The sequence below is a fragment of the Mus caroli genome, unplaced genomic scaffold (assembly GCF_978045245.1).
Source record: "Mus caroli unplaced genomic scaffold, Mus_caroli_1 scaffold_17, whole genome shotgun sequence".
Classification (NCBI taxonomy): Eukaryota; Metazoa; Chordata; class Mammalia; order Rodentia; family Muridae; genus Mus; species Mus caroli.
In genome coordinates, this window is record NW_028227272.1 from 31201814 (window position 1) to 31224921 (window position 23108).

Here is a 23108-nt window from a genome sequence, read left to right on the forward strand (position 1 = left end):
CCACAGGCAGAACTGATGGGTCTTCCTAGATGGAGGACAGCACCATTCCCACTAGAGATGAAGGGTGACCCCGCCCTCCCTCCCTCGGGACGTGACATAGCATGTTGGGGACGGGTGTTGGTTACCTCTTACTATTGTTCCTCAGTTTGGCTGGTGTTTTGGGGAGCTGGATTGGCTCCTTTAAAGCGCCTTTAAGATGAATGATCCTCTCCTGAATCACTTCTCGAATGTTCTTGATCCATTCCTGCTTGGTTTCGATGTTGGAAGCCTGGGGTACCACAGGAAGACACATTGAGAACCCCAGCAGCTCTGGTTGCCCGCAAAGCCATGTTCAGCTCTCCCCCTACAGGTCTGTTATTCCAAAGACACCAAATCTTTACGGGAGCTCCTTTGGCATTTTATCCTTCGACTCTTTAACCTCAGAGATGTGCAAGACTCAGTGGAGATTCTATGGAGCACTTGTAAAAATATTTCATAATTCATTAGGCACTGACCAATCTGTGGTTGGCTCTGGAGTTGGAACAGAATCTGTTGCTCTCTGTTGGGCCTGGATTACCACTTGAATTGTGGATCCTATGAGGCCCTGGAGGCACTTGGAACTGTGACATCTGAAAGCAGTGGCTATTTACCAGCAGGGTAATGGGTATGTCAGGATATTTAATAGCTGTCACACTCACATAGCCTACACAGGCAACCGTCAGTATTGGGGTTTCAGGCTGCTAAATGTGCTTATTAGAAGCACTGCTCTCATGCCTACACTACTCCATTGCCTTCCGGGGTCCTTTTCAGGTAATTCTTCATGACAGGGAGCAGCCATTCTGCAAATTAAGGGTGGACTCTGTAAAGCTTTTGCCTGAGATAGGCCATCTGCTCCTTGGCGATGGACACTTCCTTGACTAGCAAGTGATCAACGGAAGCTCTATTTGCACTAACTCCAACTAGTCAGGTAGTGCCACCAGGAACTGGGGACTCAAAACCAGCCTGAACCCAGAGAGCTGAGCTCTGTGGACCCCCAGGCTGCTGTGATTTATGGGAGCTTCCAGAATACACTTCCAGAGAATAAGGACTGTATCTTAAGTGTAGTTCTTTTCATGACACGAAGCAGAGCACCTTGTACATGGAGGATGTTTAGGGCAAACTGCTCAGCAAACACAGAGCAACTCAAGGTGTCTTTGTTAAAAGCTTGGTTGTTCTTGCCCTTGTAAAGAGATATGTGGACAGAACCCAGTTGACTAGACCTTGTTAGGTCAATGAGTTATCCCCTGACCTCTATGAACTCAAGGAGAATATCTGCCATCAAGATTCTGGGCCTACCTTTATGGTCAACGTTGACTCTCAATACCTGCGTAAGAGAAGCCTGGTGGCTCACTGGTCTCTAGACCCTGTTTTTTGGTGTCTCGTGCCTGCTTCCTTTACCCTATCCAATTACCCCAACCGTGGTTTGGTGATAGAAGAGAGCAGTACTTACTTTGAGCACTGTTTTATTGTCTGAGGATGGGGTGCGCCCAGACCACAAGGCGAATTTGCAGGGGTCACCTTCTACATGCTCGGTCACACCCAGCTCTGAGGTCTGTAGACAGGAAATGCCTGTGAGAGGCGGGGAAGGGGAGGGCAGTGGGGGAAACTTAGGGCTGGGATAGGAAGGGGAAGGCAACAAAGAGGAGGGGGGCCGAGGGAGGGGCTTCTGTCAATCAGGCTTCAATAGACTAGATAATTTGTTCATATACCCAGGATGAGAGGACCTGCTGGCATTTGCCTGATTAGCAGGTATCAGGAGGGATGGTGAAGAGGAAGGTGCTAAAAGCAGACGAAAAGACCTTTGAACTCTAAGATGAAGAAGTGGAGGATGTGGGAGGCAACTTTCCAAGTAGGAGGCCTAAGCCTTTGTCCGGGAGGGCTTTGGAGTAGAGAAGTAGGGAAGAGGTGAGCTGTATGTGTCCGCAGCCCTTCCTGCCCATGGGTTCTACCAAAGCAGGGAATCTTGTCTTGCCCCACCTGCCCCACCTACCAGTAGCTTGTTCTTGTAAACATATTTCGTGTGTCCTGAAGAGTCTTTGATCTCTTTGCTAAACACCAAGGAGATCTCAAAGAGGAACAGATGGCGCTCCCGCCCCTTCCGGATCAGCGACTTTGGGTCCCACACTTGAAAGGCATCCTGGAGAATCAACTCCCCCTGTACATCCAAGTTCTCATCGAACCCTGAAAAACACCCATATGCCCTGTGGAGTTTCTCCAACACTACAACTCAGGGGAGGCTGTGTCGTATTCCCCCTTGGAGAATGGATTTTCCAGTTGGCTATTAGCTTGCATAGAGCTCTAACCTAGCACATCTGCCTGTACAGCTGTACTTAGGCATTCCCCATTGCTTATTCCCTGCACTGTGTCTTCTATACATGTGTGATATGAGTCAGGGTTTCTGAAAGATCCCACAGGATGCTCCCCTCCCTCTCGATGTGAGAGGAGCCAGGAGGCCTCCCAAATGGGCAGTCCCCAGAGCTCCTTCCTCCACGGCTCTGAGTGGGGCATAAGTGGAGCACTGTCTGGTGGAATATGCTTGATTCTGCTGTATTTGTCATTGCCTCATTTCTTATATTCCATCCTTAGGATTATTTATTGCTCCTAAACAGTGTTGGGCATAAACTCTCAACATTTTCTATTTATATACTATGTTGAATCTTTTGGAATGTTCCCATGCCTTACTTGCCCAACAATCACCCAGAAGGCTTGGGAAAACCTGGATTCTGAACACCCATCTCCATCCAAGGGAGTTGATTCAGGGTGTTAGGCAAGTCCACAAATTCCACTACCAACCAGCTCTATTGCACAGGTCCAAAGACCACACTGGAGTGGCTGGATTGAGACTAAGGGATAGTTTGGACCAATGGGGTTCTTCTAAAGGAGGACACCCAGCACTGGGGGAAATTGGTGTACACAAGAATGAAAGGGGTGGAGAAACTGTGACAACAGGAGCCCTTTCAGATGACTAGTGCTTGGTCTAGAGATGATGACATTGGCTCCACCGCCATAAGGCCTGGGCATTCTTGTAGTCTCTTCGAGGATGGCAGTGGCAAAGGAGGTATTGTGGGATGATACCAGAAGAGAAAGAGCAGCCATATACTTGCTTAGCACCTGCTTGTCAGACTGGAATGGTTTTTACCCAGCTATCAAACTTCACCCCAGCCTTACTCCTCCATGCATCTGTTTTACAACATCAAGGCTGTGTCACACGAGCCTTACTTCACACTGCACTTGTTCTAGATGCCAAGAACACAGTTCTTGCTGACTGAAATCCTGTCAGGGTTGCATGGCTGGGCTTTCCTAGGTTTCCATGAAGGACAAAAGACTAGATGCACAAGAATGCCAATATATTGGATACTACTTAACTATTAAATTAAAATCATAAAAATTATATTATCTATTCTTTCCTATGTAAAGAAGCTGGGCCTGTTGGTGCACCCCTATAATTTTAGGTGTTTGGCAGGCTGAGAAAGGATCACTGTTTCAAAGTGAGTCTGGACAGTGTAGTGAGACTTGGAGCAAAAGAGCTGTAGACAAGGCTTGGTTTCAAATTCAGTACTGAAAAAAGGTGTGTGTGTGTGTGTGTGTGTGTGTGTGTGTGTGTGTGTGTATGTGTACATCATGCATGTGTGTGTGCACGAGCACACTTGTAAGGTCATTATCACACTAAATTCACTGGTGTTATACTGTGTGTAACTAGCATTTCCTGCTATTCTGTGAAGGAAATACGCTATGCATATGAGCAGGGCTCTGGTTTATAGTTTATACTTTATAGTAGAAATCACAGCTAAATGGCACCAGAGGCAGGTTAGCTATGCTGCTCTGTGGTGCTCCTCACACAGGCAGCCGAGAAGCCATTTAACAACTTGTTTGGGCTTCTCTTTCCCAGGCTCCTTCCTAGTCTGACTTCATGCCACTTCCCTCCATGACACAAACACCCCTGGTCTTAGGGGTGGAGGCGGGGTCCTAGGAGGACTGGGGAGCAGCTACCTTCCAGCATGCTGACATGCATGGCATCGTTGGCTTTCTTGGGGACACTGAGCATCACCTCCAGGCCATCCTTGAGCTCCCCTTTCCCTTCTTCACAGCAAGTTAGAAGTTCCTGGGGAAAAAAGTCCAGACACGATTAGGGACATTGCCCAGGTTCCCCAACCCTCCTTGCTCTAAGCCATGGAGTAAAGATGGACAGCCTCACTGTCTCACTCTCTGGAACAGTTCCCTCAGAGAGAGCTATAAAGAGGTAAGATGGGGATTATTGCCCAAACCGTCAAAAGACCAGATGAGTTTTATTAGGTCCAAATGAAGCCAATCCAACCCTGTTTCCAAAGGCTAGAATTTTAAGCCTAGAGTACTCTGTTACAGTACTGCCTTCCTGGAGAGGGGATGAATCCGGTGAAGCACGCTGCAGAGATGCAGGGTAGTGGGACCAAAAAGGAAAGCGTGAAGAACAGAGGGTATGTAGCGCTGCCTTTGAGGGTCTTTGCACGCCATGGCTGACATCACTGTCATGTACAGCCTCTGCTATTATGACTGACTCCCATCCTGCTGGAAGCAATCTGAGGCTATTATAGATTTATAACAGGTCCAAGTTTAAAAGGATAGCAAGGGTCAGGTATACCTGACCTGGGACCAATGAATGAGATTCTGGATGAGGACTTTGGTAACCACATAGGAGACCGAGGTAGAGAGAAATGGAGGTCAGACAGGGCCTAAGACGCAGCTCAGAATGCACAGCTGGGGTGTCGCCACCCTAGCCTGTCCATGTCCCTTTCACCCCTCCCCTCCTAGGACAGGGCTTGCCTTACTTCCTGAGCATCATGTCTTCTGGCTCTCACCTTTCCACTGCAGTCTCACTCATCAAAATCCCAGTGACAGATACACAGTGTCTGCTTGGTGGAGGAAATAATCTTTTCAGCCATCTTACTAGTTGCAAGGCCATTCGGGATGGCTTTTACCCCAAAAAAGATGCGTTAGAAAAGAAAATGAGTTCAAACCTTGTTAGCTTAACTATGATGTCTCCTGGCACATAAATTACAAGTACTTGCCTGCAGGAGAACCTGTGGGATGTTTTAAAACAGGATTTAACTGGCTGGCTAACACTTCCTGTAGTGATCAGACCTGGCTTTAATGGCATAGCTCTCTGGAAAGTGACACAGGAGCTAGTGAGGTAGGTCTCTAAGTAAATAGCAACTACACTTCTGCAGGTGAAGTGGCCGAAAGGCACACCATCACTGGGAGATCCTGTGTGCTGACCTGGGTGGAGCACATTCGGATGGTGCAGGAGAGGGGCGGAACCTCACCCACTGTTCTGGACACCTCCCTGGGCCACCACTGTCTTGGGATTATCTGTTCCACCAAGATGATAAGTAAAGCTCTCTCCTTGGGAAAATATCCGATTAGTGAGACTCTGAAACGAAAATCCTGGTTCTAGGTTTTCCTGAGTTACCTTGGAGACGTTTTCCTATGATCAAAGGAGGCTGGGGTACTCACACAGAGCACACTTTGGGGAAAGTTGGGAGTCTTGGTTCAGTCCTTTGCAGTTGACATAATGTCATCATTGTACTGAAAGTTATGCTTCTCCTACCCGAAGTTCTCTAGTGTCCCCACCCTTTCCTAAAGGTAACCCTCCCTCCCTACTTTGTTCTCAGACATCAACAAAGGGATGCCTGGGGTAAAGCACAGAGGAGAGATGGGAAATAGCCTCAGTTTGCAACAGAAAACACCAATTAGCTCAATCCCCTAAGCAATTTAACAAGTCTACCAATCTACCCAAAGAACCAATAAATTCTCCAGGGCCCTTGCGATAGCTCCTGATAAGGAGGTGCCTGCACATTTAATTTAGGCTGCGAAAAGGACAGCGGCAGCAGATTTACGGAGGATCAAACACTCCAAATGACATGGTTTCACTTTCCTGTAATAGCTAAGTGATGAGCCCCAGAGGATACTGACAATTAAAGATCAATTTATTTGGAATTAAACTGACTTCAAAGAGAAAATAAATGCCATGTTATTTATAGTAAAGCTCACTATTTTTACCCATCAGGCACCCTGCCACCAGCACATTCTAAAGAGGCTAAAATTACCTTTTTACAATAATTTTACAGCTTCCCTGCAATAAAATCACTGCGACCTTATTTGTTTGCCTCTCAATTCCCTGGACAAATACCTCTCTCCCAAAACACTTAATTCTGGAGCGGCAGTCCAGAGCCCAGCTAATTCCAACTCTATTCCCTTGCAAACCCTCTCACATAACTCACATAACTAGGGAACTTTAGCATTACCAGGCTAAAAGGGAGAGGAGAATGGCTGTGTTTCTCTGAGAACAACATCTTAATAGATTCCAGATGGGCAATGTGGCTGGGAGCATCACTATCTATTTTCTTTCAAAACTCACAACCCTATCAATTCCTGCAAAGGCTTTGTAATAGTTAAATCAAAAGCCACACAAATCTACGTTAAAACCAAAGTTTAAGAATGATTTTATTTTATGTGCCTGGGTGCACATAAACCTCCATGTCTGTCTGTGCACAATTTGCATGCTTGGCACCCATGGAGGCTGTGGGATTGTTTCAGACAATTCCTAGTTGCTATGTAGGTACTGGGGATGGACTCAGGGCTTCTGGAAGAAACAGCCAGAGATTTTTAACTGCTGAGGCATCTCTCCAGGTTCACACAAAAATCAATTTTGAAAAAGGCTATCAGCACAAGAAAGCTACCTTCTAAGGGTCAAGCACTAAGCAGAGCAGGGAAGGAGAACGCTGTGCATGGAGTTCTAGGCTACAGTCTACGAGCTGAGATTCAAACACTGAGAAGGTTCTACAGCTCCTGTGGTTTAAATGTCAGAATCACACTGAGTTTTTAGGAAAGAGACACCTTGCCCTGAGACCTTATGGGAATTTCTGGTCTTTACATGAACACTTTAAAAGGTAAAGAAGCAAAAGCGGGACTGGAGAGATGGCTCAGTGGTTAAGAGCACTGCTTGCTCTTCCAAAGGTCCTGAGTTCAATTCCCAGCAACCACATGGTGGCTCACAACCATCTGTAATGAGATCTGACAACCTTTTCTGGTGTGTCTGAAGACAGCTACAGTGTACTTACATATAATAATAAATAAATAAATAAATAAATAAATAAATAAAGCAAGCAAAAGCGTTTCTGCCCCAAGAGCCAACATGTCGTCCACATGATCTATCCCCACACAGATGATTCCCATGCCCAGTGGAAGCCCAGCACACGATGCCATTCTGTCTCTAAGCCATTCTGCTGGGCCAGATGGTCCGTGTGCCTGTGCTCTCTTCTGAAGGATGAGGAAGGAGGCTGGAGGGAAGGCTGGTTGCAGGCTCTGCCCTCACACAGAAAACAGAAAAGAAGCACTGGCCTGCTGCCCTGAGGAAGCCTTAAGTCTCCCACGAAGAACTGTGGTCACTGTGTGCCCCCTCCAGAGACCTGGGTAGCAGGGAATGTGAGGGGAACATGTGAGGAGAACCTTGGGTCTGAAAGTCAGAATGGCTTTCACTTTGGGGAAGCTGGAGTCTGCAAGATTCTGCTGCTGTCTCTAAACATAAATGGAACTGAATTTTCCTCTGCAATTACACCACTTTCTACAAGTCAACTAACTAGCCTTTTGTCCTTTTTATCAGATGAACAATCGACGATATATTCAAAAGACAGAAAACCTCTACCCCCTACACTGGCTTCCTATAGAAATGATATTATTTTTAGAATATAGGCATATCCTTATAGAAGAAAGAGAAAACCCAACTGACTTAGTGTTTTGCATAATCTGATTACTGAACTTTTTCAGAGTTTGAAAATCCACTGTCTTGGTTGACTTCAGAAGTACTCCTAATTAATATACAGGTCTCTACAATTCAAGATGTCATTGAGTTTAATACATTTTTTGTGTGTGGCTATTTTCTGTCAACAACCCTGTGATTTTCACAGCCACAGTAGTCAAGGAGATGGAAGCTACCAATGGGTGTATAGATCACAGTATCCTCAAGACTTCCATCCTGGACCCAGCAAGTGAGAAGCCCATAGGAGGAGGGATTTGCTCAGGAAGGATGGACAGAGCTGCCCACTGCCCGAGGTGATAATCTCTAAGAGTTTGCAATGGTAGCTGGAGGTGAACAATAGTGACAACTTATTCCCACATCCTTTTCTTTTTATCTCTGTTCCCGAACAAACGTGTAGAATTCTGTGGGCTAGGACACATGGTCTTGGGCCAGAAATGGTGGTGTGGGCTCATCTGAGGCTCTGCTGTAGAGAAAAGGGTTCAGATGAGGGTTGCCCACTGTTAGAAGTCCTCTGGTCAGGAGAGAGGGTTGGGTGGGAGGGGAGATACCTTCAGGAGCAGCTGGTACTTGGTAACCCTCTGGACAGGCTTGATTAGGTAGGAGGAGATGGAGTTGGCCAGGCCATGCCGCTGCTGGATCTCCTACAGGATGAAAACAGACATAATGAGACAGAGAACAGGGCGCGCGCCCGTGCGTGCGTGTGTGTGTGTGTGTGTGTGTGTGTGTGTGTGCACACGTGCACACACGACACTCGTGCACACATGTGCTCTAAAAGGAGGAAGAGAAGATAAGAAGAAAGAAAAAATAGACAAAGGTAGACATTCATAAGAAAATGTTCTTTAGTAGGGGGTGGAAAGAGAGAGGCAGGGGGAGAAGAGGGGCAGAAGAGGGGGGAAGGAGAGGGGTGGGGGAAGAGAGAAGGAGAGAGAGGGGGGGAGAGAGAGAGAAGGAGGAGGAGGAGGAGGAAGAAGGAGGAGGAGGAGAAACGAGAGAGACCAACAAGAGAGACAGACATGCAGACACTGAGAGAAGTTGAGAATTGGCAGCAAAAAGGGAGAAGGTTTTAGGAAAGAAGTGGGTTCATGAGACAGATGAAGAAACTGGACAGCACTGGGGAGATCACAGGATAAAGGCGAGAGAGTCAGTAACAGACTGATGGGGAGCAGAGGTGAGAGGGAACAGGGTGAGAGGGGAGAGAGGTGGGAGAGTAGGAACTAAGTCCAGAGGTTGGGAAACAGGCAGTACAGGGGCCAGGGAGAGCGGGGAGACTCAGAAGGAGTCTTGTCTGTCATCACCCTCCTATGCACAAGGCTCTTCCTAGCACACCCAGCTGGGATTTGGCACAACCCAGCCTAGATCACTATTCTGTCTCTTACACATTTCTCACTACAGTCACCTCTCTAGTCCCTCTGGGCTTCTGAGTTGGAAACCAGAGTCATTCTTAGCAATATCCCCACTGTTATACATGGTGAGCATCCCCACAGCTCACACCCCAGTCAACAGGATGGCTTTTAGGTGATGTTGGTGCCTCCGGTCTCACCTATTAATCACCCTTGTGCCCAACCTCAAACTGAGCACCTTCCGAGTCTCAGTGTAGAGAGGACAGGGAAGGGCATAGATTAGTCCTGTACCCAAGAGCTGAGACTGTGTAACACATAAAGACTAGAGAACTGCAAAGGACACAGAGTCTGTCACAGCCAATAAAAAGATAGCATCGGGAAGGGAGGTTAGCGAGATAAAGCCTGGACCAACACAATTATCACTGTGTTAGGAGATGAGGACTATGCCTCAGCACAGAGGAAGGGAGTAAAAGAAAGTAGGTTCAGGAGTTGGAAAGGAACCAAAGCAGGAGCGGAGAAGCAGAGCGGGGTCAGTTACTGATGGAGCAGGGTTGGGGGAAACAAAAAGGGTTTGAAGGCAAGGTTTTCAGTGCAGAAGAGTATAGATCTGAAAGAGAGCAGATACGCACTGACCACTTCAGAGGAGCAAACAGTGTCTGACCGCAGCAGAGCAGAAAGAGACTGGAAACAGACAAACTAGGATCACAAGAGCCCGGGCACAGAGATAAAAAGTCACCATGTGATTGAGCAATGCCATCCCCAAATTGAACCCAAAAGAAATGAAAAGTCATGTCTGTACAAGGATGACCCAAATACCCATCAGCTGATCAATGGAGCCTGTGAGAAAGACCACATATTATATATATATATATATATCCCATTTATATGAAGCTATAGATATGGAAAATGGGTTAGTGATAACTAGTGCTTTTTGGGGGTGGGTTTTTTTTTTAACAGCTAAAATGTATATAATCATTTTTTCCGGGGAGTATATGTGTGTATGTACATGTTCACTTGTGTGTACATGCACACATGTGTATGTGAAGATCAGAGGGCCATACTAGGATCACAGACGACTTTAGTCTTAAGCTGCAGCATACTATTTTATATTCAGCATATGGTAATTGAGAGAGTAATACAATAAAAAAGATATTTAAAAATTGAGAGACTTCTAGCAGAAGACATTGGTGATAGTTATGTCTCTCCTAGGAAGGGTAGATTTTTAGAGTATCCCAAACCGACCCATGGATCAAGAACACTGAATAGCACAGTTGAGCATTAGGAAGGCAAACGCACAGTGTCCTGTTTCTTGCAGGTGGCATATTCCACAACCATTTAACACATTTAGGAAATGCTGGGCCAATCTGCTATTGTGACAGTAAGATGCCAACGCCTTGAAGTGACCAAGTGGACACAGTGCATCCCTTTCCCAAGCTTCCCTACGAGAGAGAGAGCTGCACTGCTGGAGAGAGCAACAGAATTTGCGTGGCTGTGGGCACACCTGGCTGTACACTGCCCTCTGGGGTTTGAATCAGAGAGTCTGCATGGCTTGGGAATGCTTCCTGGGTAATGCTAACAGATCATCTGGGGCAACTGCTCTAGACTGACAAGCTGACAACTACCAGGTGACAAGGCTTGTGTCACCTGTGTAGGACTGAACTCACCAGGAAGGTCTAAAAACCAGCACATCTCTTGGCTTACCCTGGACATTCCAGCTCAGTACTCAGAAAATGCTTCACTAAAATCTCAGTGTCATGGCTGCAGGTGAGGGGAATATGAGCTATTTGCCTTTAAGACTCGGAGCTCGTGAAGGTGATAGGTTAAGTTAGGATGATCTATTATTACTCCATCTCCTTTACCAGAAACTGATTAGAAATAGGGGGCCGGGCAGTGGTGGCGCACGCCTTTAATCCCAGCACCTGGGAGGCAGAGGCAGGTGGATTTCTGAGTTCGAGGCCAGCCTGATCTACAGAGTGAGTTCCAGGACAGCCAGGGCTATACAGAGAAACCCTGTCTCAAAAAACCAAAAACCAAAAACCAAAACCAAACAAACAACCCCCCCCCCAAAAAAAAAACAAAACAAAGAAAGAAAGAAAGAAAGAAAGAAAGAAAGAAAGAAAGAAAGACACAGAGAACGTATGACTATTGGAAATAAATACAGTACCAGGCACGGAGATGTGTACAAACAGGAATCAAGAGTACATTACCAGGTTTCAAGGTTCTTGGATGGAACATGTGTGTGCAGGAAGGTATGTTTATTGGTGAATTGCCACACATTCTATGACAGAGACACAAAGCTCAGGGCATGCACACGGTGTGGGGTTTGTGCAGAAGGCAGTGTTTGACTTTGTGAAGGACAGGAATGGCATGTATGTATATATTCAGGTGTTTATGTGTGGATAGGTGTCTCTGTGTGGACCATCTTAGGCAAAGGAAATGCTGGACAAGCATAAACACAGAGGCACCTGAAGCATGTTGAGGGCACAGAAATTGTGTTATTAAAATGCTGAGTGAAAGAAGGAAGGGCGCAATCCATTTACAACTTCAAAAAGACCCTTCTGAATAGCTCTGATGACTAACCAACCAGAGACATCTTAAGGAAATGCACCGTCAATCAAGGGAAGCTTTAGTATAGAGAATCCAATATAATATCCAGTAAATCCTGGTATCAGCTGAGAGAAGTACCTTTCTTAGACTTTTATTTTACCCCAGCAATTCCAATTTCAGACACCTGAGGCCGTTTACAAATGAATTCTATTTTAAAAAGCCATATATGTTTGCTTCTTACCTAGCTTCTCCCACTCAAACTACCCCTTCATCAAGCAACAAGATCCCCACGGAATCAGTCTGCTCTGGTGGTCTGCCTAGAATGATGCTCGAGAGGTTTATTTTGTAATGTGGAGTGCAAGACCCCGGTTTCAATGCCTTTGTTTTCTCCTAGGGGCTGAGCCTGCTGCCTTACACGCAATGCCCCAGGAGCAATGAATTCAGCGAGGCTGTCACACATTGCTGAAGGGGCTGCTGCCACTTCTGACAGGACTAGCAGAGGCCATCAGTGTTAGTCTGTTGCTCTCTGACTTTCATTTTTCCTTATTTTTAACTTTCTGTCTCACACATCCCTTGTGCCCTTCAGTGCCTTTTGATCTGTTTGCTTTCTGACCAATAGGCCATACCAACACTAATTGGATTTGTCCCATTGACCTCCCACCCATGACTGTTCTCATTCAGCACCCAAGGTCCTGAGACAGCAGAGGATCCCAGCCTTCCCATCTCTTGATGTTCATGACAATGGTGCTCAGCTCTGGCTGTACAACATCTGCCCCCCTCAGTACTAGCCACATATCATAGCATTGGGCCAACTCATTGCATCTCAGAGGACCTAGGACTCAGTATTTATCAAAGATGGCTGGTAAATTCCAGTGTGAAGCCACAGTGCAAATGAATATCATCAATGAAGTGGATGGCAGACTGGGGTGGGTAACAAAGACATCAGTGGACTTCTTACAACTCAGGCTGCCAGGCTGTGTCCAGAAAAGTCTGTCAGTCCATCTGGAGTGGGCAATTTGTGCTTCAGAAAGAAGCTCAGGCCTGGCTCAGGGACCACACCACCTTTGGACTGCTATGATTGAGAAAATAAAACTCCCCAGCAATATCAGCTATATCATTACACCTGTAAGCCCAAGGTTTACGTCTAACTAGGTTTGGTATTGAAACATAGACTAAAAATTGCCTCATCCAAATTACACTTGAGATGGGATGGGGCAAAACTGAAGACAAATACTGTTTTCTTTTAGTTTTTCAAAATATTTTATCCATGAGATAAAGGTTTAGTGTGACCAGGAAAGAAGAACAAGGAAGAAAGGGCAGACACTAGTGGCAAAGAAGAAAGAGCGTCCCTCCCCTCCCTCCCCTTCTTCCTCTCCCTCCCTCCCCTCTCCTCCCTCCCTGCCCCTGGACTGTTGACAATGGAAGACCATAGCTTACATCAAAGAAGGTGCCTGCATGCTCCAGGATCAGCTGGTTGGAATCAGGCTTGTTTTTACAGTAGGTGACATACATCTGAAATTTGTCTGCCTGAAAAAGAACAAAGACACCAAAAGATTGGTTCCTCCCTGTCTTGGTTGGGCTTTCTACTCTTGTGGTTAAAGGCCATGACATGGGGGAAAAGGGTTTGTCTCATCTTACAGCTTGTAGTCCATCATCCATGGAAGTCAGGGCAGGAACTCAAGGCAGGAAGCTGGAGGCAGGAACTGACCCAGAAGCCATGAAGAAAAGCAGTTTACTGGCTTGCTCCTCATGGCTGGCTTAGCCTACTTTCTTACAGCACCCAGGACCATCAGCTCAGGTGTGGCACCGGCCACAGCGAGGTTAGCCCTCTCACATCAATCATCAGTCAAGAAGACACCCACAGGCTTGTCCACAGACCAATCTGGTGGGAACGTTTTTCAATTGAGGCTCCCTCTTCCCAAATGACTCTAGCTTATGCTAAGTTGACATATAGCTAGCTACATTTCCCTTCCTCACAATGCCTAAAACGCCCAGCATGGGTTGTACAGCAACTGAATCCCTTATGGAAAGCGCTATGTGTTCCCTCAGACCATAGTCTGTTAAAATGCTGGAATGCTTTTTCTCTTATTGGAATGCAGAAAAAGCCTGCTGAACAGAAGTTCAGTTTAATACCAGGCCGTGCTGGGAAGGAGAAAGAATGGAAACCCATCCTGAAGTTGGGTAGGACATACTTATTGATTACCCTCACTCAAAACCATCAAAAACCATGTTCTTTTTCTTGGAAAAGAACAAAGGCCATCCACGCCCCTTCAAGGCAAATACAGAGTAAAAAAATAAGTGCTCAGAGGGAGGTCTGCTCATATCCCAAATGCCTTCACTAGAGGGAGCGTGGAAGCCACTTATGCCAACACCCCCTCTCCCACTGTCAGAGTCTGGACAGTGATTCCTACAGAGGTTGTCACCTCAAGCGCCTGACCTCATGATCTCACCTCTTCACAGAGAAAATGAATTCTTAAAACTAAGTGTTTTTTTTTTTTTTTCCATTGGTGGACCACTGTGTTTCGAATACCTGGGATATCCTCCCCTGAGAGGGTGACGTTCATATGTACCAGACATCACTGGTATCGTTAAAGGTTTTCTGAAACAAATTTTAGGACTTTAAACTATGTAGGCGTTAGTAATTATCACTAAGAGATGATAAACTATAGTTATTTTTGATTTCAAAGGGAACCCCAAAATTGCTTGAAGTAACACAAAATAATCCTTTTCCTTGATGGTCGTCTTGTTTGTCTCTACATTGTCTGTGTAGGAGATTGTAAATTATTTTTATCAGCATCTATGAGCCTTTGTGAGGAATGAAAGTATCCTTAGAGACAAACTCGAAGAATTCACAAAAAGAAGATCTGTCTGGGAATCAGGTCCTGAGTCGTAGGGTTGGCTGGGATGTTCGTCATATTGCAGTGGGTATTCTGCCTCTTCTCTAAGATAGACTCAGGTTTGAAATCTAAAACACACCCGCCGTCTTGTCTGCTCCTAAGCATAAGCTCTCTAGACTGTGAAGAAATTCTGAGAAGCCATTCTGGGCACAGATTACCACTAAGTAATTACTGCAGAGCAGAATTCCTGGCCTGGGGAGGATTTGGCTGCACTTGGTGTGGTAAGTGGACTTCCAGAGTTCTCTGAGTTGATATCCGTGAGTCTGAGCTCGGGGTGGCACTGGGGTGGCACTGGGGTGGCACTGGGCAGCTACTGAAGCTTAATGTTCCAGCCCAGATGATTAGAACCTGGTCCATCTGGCCCACTGACTCCACCCATGGTGACGGCAGTGAGAGTAAGGGCAGCTACACACTCATCCTATAAGTCAGAACTGGGATGGACAGCACAAGATTCTGCTCTTCTGTATTAGGAAAAGCAGTGTAACCTATAATTAGACAGATGGTGTTCTAGCTTTTAAACCTACATCCTGAAAAAGCAACTGGCAGACTGGGCTGCTCCAAGGGCGCTGGTCTTGCCCTACTCTCCTGACCTCGTCATCTAAGAAACTTCCTAGAGAGGTAGAGGTGGACCTTGAGTGATGTCATGGGCTTTCCCAGGGACAGCTCTGTGCTCCAGAGATGCAGTACCTTTCATAGATCTACTCATGATACCTCTGCAGCACCTGGTCCCAAGAGTAACGGCCATCCTCAGGCCAGGCATGGGGCAGCGGTACCCCTGGAAACATCAACAGTAGGGGAGGAATTTAGATTGGTTACCCAGGTAACAAAGCAGTGTCCCACATCCTCAGGCAGCTGCTCGTACTTCTCCAGCTCTTTGAGGAAGATGCTGTGAAGGGAGAGAAAGGCTGTGTCAGACACCTTGGTCTAGAGGACCCCATTTACAGGATTGTACTAGGGTCGGCATAACAATCGTGGCCCAGTTAGTTACATGTGGATTCTGTGCTCTATAAGTGAGGTGAGGAGCTAGCTTTTATGTTGGAACTTGTTCAATTAAAATGTACAGTAATTGGCTAACCAGTGCTACTTAAAATAGCCCCTCCCAATTCCCTCCTGAAGTTCATGAATTTGAGATAAAAATAGATATGAAATGCCATGGCTGTATCAGATCTTTCATTTTATCAGCACTTCTGAATTTATTTTGTTAATCCAACTACTCTGAGCATACCATAAATATATATAATACATTATCTATATTAAATATACATAGTAACTATATTACATATAGTATTATATATTACAGTATACATGATATATACACATATATCACATATAATTATATATATAGTAGGTATGTATAGTAAATATATAGGATATTTATAATATATAATAAATATTATATATATGTATATAGTCCCAAGATGAACCTAAAGCTGAGCTGGAAAAAGTTCAACCCTTCATGGGCCTCTTTATAACTTTCAGCTTTCTTCTTCCACTGAGGGCAAGTACTGTCATACAGATATCATTAGAGAAGCGTATCTAATGGTGGGGCGGGGGAATCACAGTATATTTTAAAGTGGAATGGAATTACTTACGTATCTGACATTGTGGGTGTTTAAGTCATGATTCCTTTCTACGCAAAAATGTTATAAAGAGACGATTGCACTGACTTCAAAGTAATTCGTGGAACAGTAGGGTTAGTGTACTGGTTAGTTTTGTGTCAACTTGACACAGCTGGAGTTATCACAGAGAAAGGACCTTCAGTTGAGGAAATGCCTCCATGAGATCCAACTGTAAGGCATTTTCTTAATTAGTGATCAAGGGGGAAAGGCCCCTTGTGGGTGGGACCATCTCTGGGCTGGTAGTCTTGGGTTCTATAAGAGAGCAGGCTGAGCAAGCCAGGAGAGGCAAGCCAGTAAAGAACATCCCTCCATGGCCTCTGCATCAGCTCCTGCTTTCTGACCTGCTTGAGTTCCAGTCCTGACTTCCTTGGTGATGACCAGCAGTATGGAAGTGTAAGCTGAATAAACCCTTTCCTCCCCAACTTGCTTCTTGGTCATGATGTTTGTGTAGGAATAGAAACCCTGACTAAGACAGTTAGCTTTCGAGGGTAAATGTTAACAAGCCAGCATTATTGGGATGGAATTTGCTTTCTAAAATGTACTGAAGATCTTACAAACAAAAAAAATAATTATGAGGCCTCAGGTAAGCTTACCTCTGGGTGTGGGAAATGTAGTCTTTACAAAGAGCATTTTGATAGAACCATCAAATCTCAGAATGTCCTCAGGCTTTCTGGAGCCCAGGATTCTCTCCTTAGAGCTCAGCTACATGTATACATGACATATACTCCCGAGCACTGATAACAATACTACTTATAATACTATTTATAGTCTATCAACATGTATACAAGACATATACTCCCGAGCATTGATAACAATACCACTTATAATATTACTTATAGCCCATCTACATGTATACATGACATATACTCCTGAGCACTGATAACAATACCACGTATAATACTATTTATAGTCCATCAACATGTATACATGACATATACTCCTGAGCACTGATAACAATACCACTTATAATACTATTTATAGTCCATCAACATGTATACATGATGTATACTCCCGAGCACTGATAATAATACCACTTATAATTGTAAATATTTTTGGCTGAGAACAAAATATTTGAGGTATGGTATAGCCACAAAACTGAGTAATTTGTAGATATATTCCCCACCCCCTCAGAGACAACACTTATTCTGTCTCTTCATGTGGAAGATGTCCTTAACAAAGTGGAGATAGCAAGGAGAGGAACCATGTCCCCGTTATCTAAGCAGGGAATATGTATTCTACTGCCAACCCAGGAAACTAATAAAACCATTACCCTAGAGAACCAGGTGATGAAATAGGGCGTGGTAGCAGAGGCTTCTCTGTGTTAACTTTTCTGTTTAATTTTACAATTACTTGAGTGGATACTTTACAAACAAAGGTAAGATATCTTGCATTATCCCACTACTTGCCTCCACCATGAGGGGAAAAGTTCATTTTGATTTGACTTATTCAATTCAATGGTCACCATTATTCATACACTTTGGCAGTTTCTTATAGTTATTAAGTGGTCACAAATGTTATCCATTGTTGCTTGCGTCTTCAATGATATAGGAAGATGTTTTGGTGGTTAATATAAATATGTGTATAATTTAAAAATACTTGGCAAGAAAAGAATGCTAATAGTGATTAGTAAGATCATAGATGACATTTTCTTCAATCTATAATTATTATTATTATTTTTTACCTATAATACATGGTAATCGCTAGAGTAATAAAATAGGAAAGACATTGAAAAATTTGGGGAGCTACCAGAACGCATCTGATGATCATCTTTCACCTCACAAGCGTGAATTTTAGAGTTTCTTAAACTGACCCATGGAGCAAGAACATTTACAGTGCAATTTGGGCTTTAGAAATGCAAACACACTCTCAAAACCAATCCTGTCTATTGCTGCCTTTAAAGGCTGCAGGTGATACACGTCCTATGAATTCTAAAATAGAAATAGGAAGAAGTTCTCAGGAATGCTAAAACTAAGGAGCAAGACTAGCTCTAGGCCCAAAGGGAGAGAAACATTTTTGTTGTACTAAGGCAATCAGGCCCATCTTCAGGTGTACAGATAAGGAGGTGTGTGTGTGTGTGTGTGTGTGCGCGCGCGCGTGTATTTGTGTTTTATATGTACGTTTATTTCTTTTAATCCCTTGAACTGAGTTTGAATATACTTTTACTGAGTGGTGATAGCTGCAGGTGAGTGGAATATGAAACTATTTGCTTTTAAACTTTGGAGCTCATGAAGGTGACAGTTAAGTTAGTACAATCAATATCATTCCACCCGCTTCCCTGAGCTGTGATAAATTACAGCCTGAGTTCTGACAGTGGAACTGTACCACCCTGAATCAGTTTGGAGCGAGTCCCCTGCTTCTGGGGAAGCCTTCCTGGAACAAACGGCTCATGACCTTGCTCAGTGGCTGGTATGACACATCAAAATTTTATGTGCATCCAAAGATAAAGTTGTTGGAGCCCTTGTGTGTGTGTGTGTGTGCTTGCTGTCATACCAGCGAGGTGAGAACAGGAAGGTTGTGGCACGGGTTAAAGAGGAACAATAAACAGCACGTATAGAACGTGCAGATGGCAGTCAGGACACTGCTTCCTGGTGGAGCCAGGCTGCATTCCCATGCTCTTTCCAGTGGAGCTTGCTAGGTCCCTGCAGACTCACAGCCTAGACTCTACAGGCTCTAGACTACCCGGGCTAAGGGAGCAGTGAGCATAAGGAGAGATAAGGAACTGCAAGGAAGTCAGGAGCCTGAGCACACTGGAGAAGGAGCTATTCGCATCTTCAGCACACCTTGGGTACCTAGGCTGAGCATGGGCTTCTTGGCCCTGTCCCTCCATTTTACTCCAGAGACTTTAGTGTGGGTGAGGGATGAGAGGACAGGCATGGCTTCCAATCTTTAGAAGCAAAAGCAAGCTTTGTCTCCTGGATGTGTTTCCCAATACCCCATTCACTGTAGCTAACACGTATGATCAAATGGACAATTTACTTGCACACGACATACCAAGAATGTTACAATGAGGCAAAATGTAAAAAAAAATTCTCCACTCAATGTTATTCATCTCTAATAAGATCTCTAACTAAGATGCTGCCTAGCAACAAGGCAGGAAAGCAACAATATGTGAACAAGTGAAATCAATGTTACCATGATGTATCTGAGCCTGACTGCTTTTTGTCTGGGTGTTTCAATTGTTTCCAATCAGCTTCAATGTTGCAAGCTAATCACAGCACAAATAACAGCAACAAGATCACAGACATCTTCTCTAGGCTCTGCTTAAAGCTGGCAGTTATCCTTAGACCCAGGAAAGTTCACTAGCCTTTCCTTTTTTTCCTAGCATTGGGATATTAACGGAATGACACTGCGTCCATGCCAGTCTGAGTAGCTCAGAAAGTGTCAGCTTCCATAAAACAAGGGGACGGATCTAGATTATAGCAGAGGCTGCTTTGAGCTTTCCCAGTAGAAGGGATACAATTAATAACACAGGCATTTGGGGTGTGCATGCACAGAAAGCATATACTGTAAGCAAGGAAAAAGAAGCTGCAGCCTGTGGATAGCTGGAATCATGAGCTGCACAACCTCTTTCTCTCCACTTGGTGGAGCCAGTGCCTCACCAAAGCCCACTGTGTTTCAAAGGGAAGTAAACCAATTTATGTGACAAAAAGAATAGGAAGACAAAACCAAATCCAGACAAACGTGTGTGCATGTGCGCATGTGTGTGCGTGTGTGTTCGTGTGTATGCGTGTGTGTGCGTTGGTGGGGTTCAGGACGTGATTATTTATTTATTTATTTATTAGCTCATGAGAAAACACGTCCCGTCTTCCTTTTCCTTCTCTCCCTTCCCTCTCCCAGATCTCCCTCTCCTTATACTCCATCCACTCTGCTCCCTCATTTCTACTGTCTAGGTATTTTGGTTAATTTCCCCATCTTATCAGACCCCTTTCCTGGGCCCCCCTTTCAATTGGTTTCAGTCAGATTACTTCCACATGCCACTCCTTTCCCCCACAGTCCCCAAGGCGTGTCTGTGATGTCTAACCGAGGGATAAGATCCGCATCTGTCCCTGACCGTCATAAGGCAGGGGTGACCTGAGCCTCTCTTATGAACTCTTTTCCCATCCTACCCTTTGACACCCTCCCTTCAGAGGCATTTGTTCACACTGTCCCTTTTCATCAAGGAAGCCATGCCCACCTGTGGAAGCTCTCCATGAGTTCTATCTCAAATGCCCCTCTCCAGTCAGCCTGTCCGGCTCCTCCACTGGACAAGAGTGTCGTCTTCTTGACGTTGTGCCTTCTTAATTTTGTGCCTTGTCTTACCCCTTCTCAGAACTGTCTGCTTCTAACAAGAGTTCAGAGTCTGGACTCCATCCATCACTGGGATGGTTCCAATTCCAATTCCATCCTAATTGGAAATGGTCCGATCCAAAGACAACACTCCAGAAAGATGATCAAAATACGGTCAAGTGTGGTGGCTCACACTTTAGTCCCAACCCTCAAAAGGCAGGGCAAGAGGACTGCTGTGAGTTCCAAGGTAGCCTGGTTTATATAGTATTTTAGACCACCCAAGGGTACATAATGAGATCTTGTCTTTAAAAAAACAAAAAACAAACCCAAAAAGACTAGTCTTTGTGTAGTAGCTTTCCTAGTATCATGAACCTCCCTCAATCTGGTCTTCACCCCTTTGTGTACCCTGACTGTTCCTGGCTGACCCTGGTCTGGCCATATCATAGACAAGAGGGAAGGAGTGCAGTACAGGGGTGGCGTGACGGGGAGGCTGCTGGTCTTGGTCCTCCACCTTGTCCTTGCTGACAACTGATTTTTTTCTCCCCAGGTTATTAGTGTAGAGGTGTGGGACCCAACTGACACAGCTGTGGAATAAATGGGTGGGATGTGACTTATTAAACTGCGAATATTTAAGGTTGTGGGGAGGGAGAGAGAAGACTGTAGATAACTCCTTGGAATCCAGTGTCTGATCTTGAGGGGAAAGTGTGTGTGTGTGTGTGTGTGTGTGTGTGTGTGTGTGTGTGTGAGAGAGAGAGAGAGAGAGAGAGAGAGAGAGAGAGAGAGAGAGAGAGAGAGAGAGAGAGAGAGACTGTCTCCTGTCAGTCTTTCTACTATAAATGAAAGGGGCTAAGCATAATTGTTGAAACAACCCTCTGGGCCCTTACTACAGACTTTGTAAAAATGTTATTTTCAAACTCATATGAATATGACTAAATCCCCCCAGAAACTGAAAAGGAAGAAACAGAGCTAGAATTTAACTGAAAGGGAAGCATTTTAACAAATAGCTGTCATTATCAAAGCTGAATATCTAACACAGCAAAGTGAAAACAATTACTATTTTTTAATTGCAAATGTTAGATTTGGCAAAACTTTACTCTTTGGAGGATCTTTTTATAGAATACACCCCTTTGTCTAAGTGTTCCAGGAAGGCTTAGCAGAATGCAATGGAAATAGGCCTGAGTCCTGTGTAGACAGCACAGCCATTGTCTTTAACTGTATAAAGAAGGCTAACGTGTAAGTGTGGGGAGTAGAAAGCAGGGCCCTCATCTCATTCCAACTGGGGTGGGACCACTGCCTTTGCGAACTAAATCCTGCATATTCTTTACAGAAACAGAGAAAGTCGAATTTCTCTCCTTAATATCCACAAAGACAAAGGTTCCTGAGACAGATCCCCCCCACTGAGACACACATACATACGCACACTTGTCTTGGTAGCCATTTTTCAGAGACACCATTTGGACAGATCAGTAGTATGGCTGAAATGTAACCTCTGACCCAGGCACCAATTTCCCAGTGCCACAGCTAACTATGTCACTAAGGCAGGACTGACAACTGTCAACCCCTTTCTTTGTATTAGTGTCCCAAAACTTCCCTTCTGCCCCACCTCCCTTACAGTCTGGACTACAGGTGGATAACTTGGGCTACAGACTAGCCATGATGGGAGTATGTATCTCTCAGAACCAGTGCCGGAACTGCCATTTTGAAAGCATAAACAAATGGAGCTAGACCCCCGGCAAAATCAGGTTAAAAAGCTGATAGTCTCAGAGGGGTTCAAATCCCTGAAGAATTAGTAAGTAGGTATTATGGCAACTAGATAGCTTCCCAGAAAGACACCCCAGGAAACTCCTTCATTTAGAAATCTCATTATTTTGCTGGTCTAGGATGCTTTGGTACGGATGCTGCAAAGTCATATATAGGAGTTTTCTCTGTACTGAGATATCCAAAGGCGTTTAGTCAATAATGACTTGAATGGCATTACCTACAAGTTTGCAAGATGTAGTTTTATTTTTAGCCTATTCATCCATCCTTCCACTTACCCAGGGAACGTTTACTTTAAATCTATGTGGTCCCAGGTTCATGATACCAAGTATTGGATATACAGTGAATGGTACCATTTCCTAAGGAGTTTATAGTCCTTACTGTTTCTAAGTTTGGCCAATTACCATTTTATCTTTATTTACTAGAGATTTTAGAATTGTTATATTTTCTCTATTAATCAAAACCTGTGTGTCTTAAGCAGAAGCGCATAGTACAGTAAAACCTCAGCCCCTGGCTAATATAGGAAATTAATACACAGCCTGAGATCCTTGGGTGGTCCTGTGAATTGTGGATAATTTAAAACGTTAATTTCTTTTAGTCAGTAGCTTTCTAAATACATTACAGAGTTCTTTGATTTGAATGCAGATATACAGTAATTCAGCATTATTACTAGTATCAATTATGATGTTACACTGAAATACAGTGGCTTTGCGGACCAAACTGTAGGATACAGGATGTTCTTCTGCACAAACCCTGAGCAGTCCTTTACCACAATGATGTCTGAGGCTAGCCTTGAGCCTCCATCCTCCTGCTTCAACCCCCCGAGCGCTGGGATCACAGGCATGGGCCACTACTCTATGCTTACATC

General features: G+C 44.8%; 1 protein-coding gene across 26 annotated transcripts in view; it reads right to left on the reverse strand.

The window, feature by feature from the left end:
- The window catches only part of Kalrn (kalirin RhoGEF kinase), a 603829-nt gene that overhangs the window by 197003 nt on the left and 383718 nt on the right, over positions 1–23108 (reverse strand). For all 26 annotated transcript variants that reach the window (XM_085832156.1, XM_029470420.2, XM_029470426.2 and 23 more), the window contains exons 26-32: positions 15414–15483; positions 13138–13227; positions 8362–8454; positions 4009–4120; positions 2009–2199; positions 1469–1570; positions 126–268 (exon numbers count right to left, since the gene is read on the reverse strand). In XM_085832156.1, coding sequence (XP_085688282.1) covers positions 126–268; positions 1469–1570; positions 2009–2199; positions 4009–4120; positions 8362–8454; positions 13138–13227; positions 15414–15483 — 801 coding nt within the window. The remainder of the gene's footprint in view (positions 1–125; positions 269–1468; positions 1571–2008; positions 2200–4008; positions 4121–8361; positions 8455–13137; positions 13228–15413; positions 15484–23108) is intronic.